The sequence below is a fragment of the Orycteropus afer genome, unplaced genomic scaffold (assembly GCF_000298275.1).
Source record: "Orycteropus afer afer isolate SDZICR_OR568_19922 unplaced genomic scaffold, OryAfe1.0 scaffold00026, whole genome shotgun sequence".
NCBI lineage: Eukaryota > Metazoa > Chordata > Mammalia > Tubulidentata > Orycteropodidae > Orycteropus > Orycteropus afer.
The window spans coordinates 9641929-9645984 of record NW_006921613.1 but is presented as its reverse complement, the minus strand read 5'-3'; the positions used below and the strand labels follow the sequence as shown (position 1 = coordinate 9645984).

At 41.7% G+C, this 4056-nt stretch overlaps 1 protein-coding gene across 1 annotated transcript in view; it reads left to right on the top strand.

Moving 5' to 3' along the window:
* Positions 1-4056, top strand: part of GALK2 (galactokinase 2) — a 184278-nt gene that overhangs the window by 104846 nt on the left and 75376 nt on the right. Inside the window, exon 6 of the mRNA XM_007935195.2 lies at positions 1155-1307. Coding sequence (XP_007933386.2) covers positions 1155-1307 — 153 coding nt within the window. The remainder of the gene's footprint in view (positions 1-1154; positions 1308-4056) is intronic.

Here is a 4056-nt window from a genome sequence, read left to right as displayed (position 1 = left end):
TATTATATATATATATATGTAATACAATACTTACCCGGGTTCTCCAGAGAAATAGAACCAATAGGACAATATGTGTATGTGTGGATATGTATATACACATACACTCACACACACATATATACACCTATAATTTTATATACACACACACACACACACAGGATCTCTGGTAGCATAGTGGCTAAGGCACTTGACTGCTAACCAGAAGGCTGGCGGTTCAAACCCACTAGCCACTCCTCGGAAGGAAGATGGAACAATCTACTTCTGTAGTGATACTGCCTCGGAAACCCAAGGAGGGGTCGCTATGAGTCGGGTCCAACTTGATGGCACATAACAACAACCATATACACACACACACACACACTTATATATAACACATAAGTGTGTGTGTATATACATATACATGCATATCTATTTATCTATCAATCTCTCTGTATCTTATTGGTTCTATGTCTCTGGAGAACCTTAACTAATACAATATGCCACATTATTTTTCATCTCTGGACTTATGTATTCTCATCTCTCTTCCTGACACCTTTTTTGGTGGTCTGCTCTACAGTCTTTCATCTTTTTGGGCTCAATTTTTATTTCTCCTTTTCAAAGGAGTTTACACTAGGTTATATCTGGTCAGGAGCTTCAACTGCTTGTATATATGTCACCCCATGCTTTGCTATCATTGTAACACTTAGAATCTGGAGATTTTTTGTCTGTCTACTTGACTGTATTTTTACCACATTTTTATGCAAGTAATATGTGCATTATACATTTTTTGCCAACTATGCCTTCCCCCAAGGTATTTTTGTAAGCATACTATGATAATTTTTTTATATGTTGCTATAAAAATTATCATAGCATGCTTATGAAAATACTTTGTGGGTAGAATATGGTTGGCAGAAGAAAAAAGGTGTATCATGTGTGTTATTTGTGTAAAAATATGTTTCTAGATTATAGGTTTGGTGAGGTCAGGGATGTCGTCTTGTTCACTGTTACATCCCAAGTATCTAGTACCATGCCTGGGAGTCAATAAATAATATTTGAATGAATGAATGATTGCGTTTTTGTAAAAGGACTCTGTTAAGGTAAATAAATGCAAACATGCTTAAGCATTTTCTGCATTCTAATAATTTATAACTCATCTGTCATTCTTTTTCCATTAGGCCAAGTTGATAGAATTTAGTCCTCTGAGGGCAACTGATGTGAAACTCCCAAGTGGAGCAGTGTTTGTGATTGCCAACAGTTGTGTGGAAATGAATAAAGCAGCAACTTCTCACTTCAATATCAGAGTGATGGAGTGTCGGCTGGCTGCAAAGGTATGAACTTGGAAAACAAAGGTGAAACTTGAAGCTGGCCTTTTTTCTTGCCCTTACTCTTTGTGTTCTCTATTACTTTTTTTTCTCTCCAAATTTTAGGGCAACATTCTAACAATAGCAATATTCTAACTGAAAGTCTTTGGGTACTGAGCAATCTGATTCCAAATTCAGAAGATAAACCAATAAGTATGTGCTCTTAACTCTAACTATTTGGGAATTCTATGAAGTGCACAAGGAGCTCTGGTAGCATAGTGGCTAAGGCACTTGACTGCTAACCAGAAGGCTGGCGGTTCAAACCCACCAGCCACTCCTCGGAAGGAAGGTTGGGCATTCCTACTTCCGTAGTGATACTGCCTCGGAAACCCAAGGAGGGGTCGCTATGAGTCGGGGCCAACTCGATGGCAAACAACAACAACAACAACATGAAGTGCACAGTTGAGTCTTGTAGAGTGGCAGCTGGAGAGAAGAGGACAGCTTGTATCTGTGCAACATTGGCCATGGGGAGGGTCTATGGATGGAGAAACATAGGAGTTTGGGGCAATTGGTGGGAAGTGACCACAGCTGGTCTGTTTTCCTCTTTAAGAGTGATGGCAGCCTCATCACCTAGCTCTTTCAGGTGCACCATGTTGGCACTCAGTTATCACTGGTCACTACAAAAATACAAGCTTAGTGTAACCCCCTGTACCCGCAAGTTTACCCATACTAAACTTCTACATGTGTAGTAGGGAAACAAACCAGAAGGCAGTCTTGGTTGTTTTCTTTTCCACAATTTGAAAGAACCTTCCTACTCAAACCTTAGATCTGCTTAGGAAGTATTTATTGAATAGGTGTTGTATGTCTAGCTGCATAAAGATATTCAAAAGGGTCCAGGACATAGAAGTTGAGAGTAGCGAGTTAAAGTCTGAGGGATATGAAATATGAAATGGTTAAAGAAAACAAAACATCATGTGATCAGGAGCTTTAAAAAGTGACACAAAAATGAAATATTATAATTTAGACTGGCAGATGGTATAACTAAAAAGTATGGGAGAACTGAAGCTTGGGACTGGAAAGTGGGTTCTGGATCAGGAGCCCCACTATTCTTTCCTCTGCTTTTTCTTTTACCTCCTCTCAACTGAGCTTATGGATATCACCCAAGATTCATGATCACCAACCTTCACCAAGCTCTAGATGCAGCCTGAAATCTGTTTTCTCCCCAGTGACAATTTTATACCTTCTTCAGTCCCCTTAAACCCCCATTAGTCAGCTCAGTCTGACTAACTTTCAAAAGTAATCTTATCCTGTATTTCATATTGTAAATTATATCATACAGGCTTTGGCTTCCTGCCACCATATCTGCACATCTCTCCACATCTGTGCATCCCCCACATCTTTTCCATATCTGCATATCTACACATCTCCACACATCTGCGTAACTCCTATTATAAAACTGGCATGAGGGTGTCCTCATCTGCCACCTCTAACTTTGCAATGTGGGGAGGAGGGTCAAGATCAACATCAACAGCCCAAGGCTGATTCCTATGAGGTGGAGGTCAGGCATGCCTCCATCCTCCTTTTTTTTTTTTTCTGACACCAACCATTCCTCTTGTGACACTTGTTACTTCTCTGCTAGGTTTGATAATTCATTGAGATGGCCACGCACAACTCACAGACAATACTCACAATTATGGGGTTTATTAGGGAGGTAACAGGTTATAATGCAGAATCAGAAATGACTCAGGATAAAGTTCTTAGATCAGGACAGCTCTTCTCTTAGCAGTACCTGCAGGCATGCCTCTCTGTGGCCCTCAGCCTCTTCGCTCTGCAGGCCCTTGCCCTCTCCCTTGCTCAGACAAATGTTACAAAGCTCTTTTATCTCTGCCAATCAATGCCCAGAGCACCTCACTCTGCCGGTAAGATTCTACCCGAAAGCATGCAGCTTTCTCACTCTGTGGGCCCGGAAGTCTACTGCTCTGTCTTGTGCTGGTCTCTTGGATCTGTTGCCTCTGCTGCCACAGTTTCTCTGCCTCTACTTCTTGTTGTCTCTTGCCATCTCTGGTATGAAGGCTCTCTGTCTCCTGGATCAAGGAGTTTCAGCCCAGGGATCTTGAATCCAAAGGACATGCTCCACTCCTGGCTTTTCTTTCTTGATATTAGTGAAGATCTCCCTTTTCTGCTTCTAGGATGGCTCATTTCAAGCCTAGTGGGAGGGCAAAACTGACCAATGCCATGTTAGGGTTCCCATCTCCGCAAGGGGGCCATGTACCTTATTTACACTATTAGCAAGCTATCTAATTCCCTTGGTGGGCATAAGCATCTCACATTTGCATGATCCTACCCAGTCATCCGGTGGGAGTCATAAAGACATGGCTAGAAGGCCATACCAAACTGTTTACTGCACTGTACCTATCAAAGGCCAACTCTTCCATTTTTGGTAGCAGGGAACTTACTCCATTTCTCTCTTCTCCATCTCTAGTATGATCTGCATCCTTTCCATCAGACCTTACATTTCTAGTATTTTGCATTTAAAAATAATTCTTCCTTAGACCTCATATCTTTTCAACTACTGTTTTGTTTCTATTTTTCTCATTCTCTTCACAGCTTGTTATTGTTGTTGTTATCTGCCATCGACTCGGACGCGACTCATAGCGACTCCTCCTTGGCTTTCCGAGGCAATTGCCCAACCTTCCTTCTGAGGAGTGGCTGGTGGGTTTGAACCACCAGGCTTCTGGTTAGCAGTCAAGTGCCTTAGGCACTACGCTACCAGAGC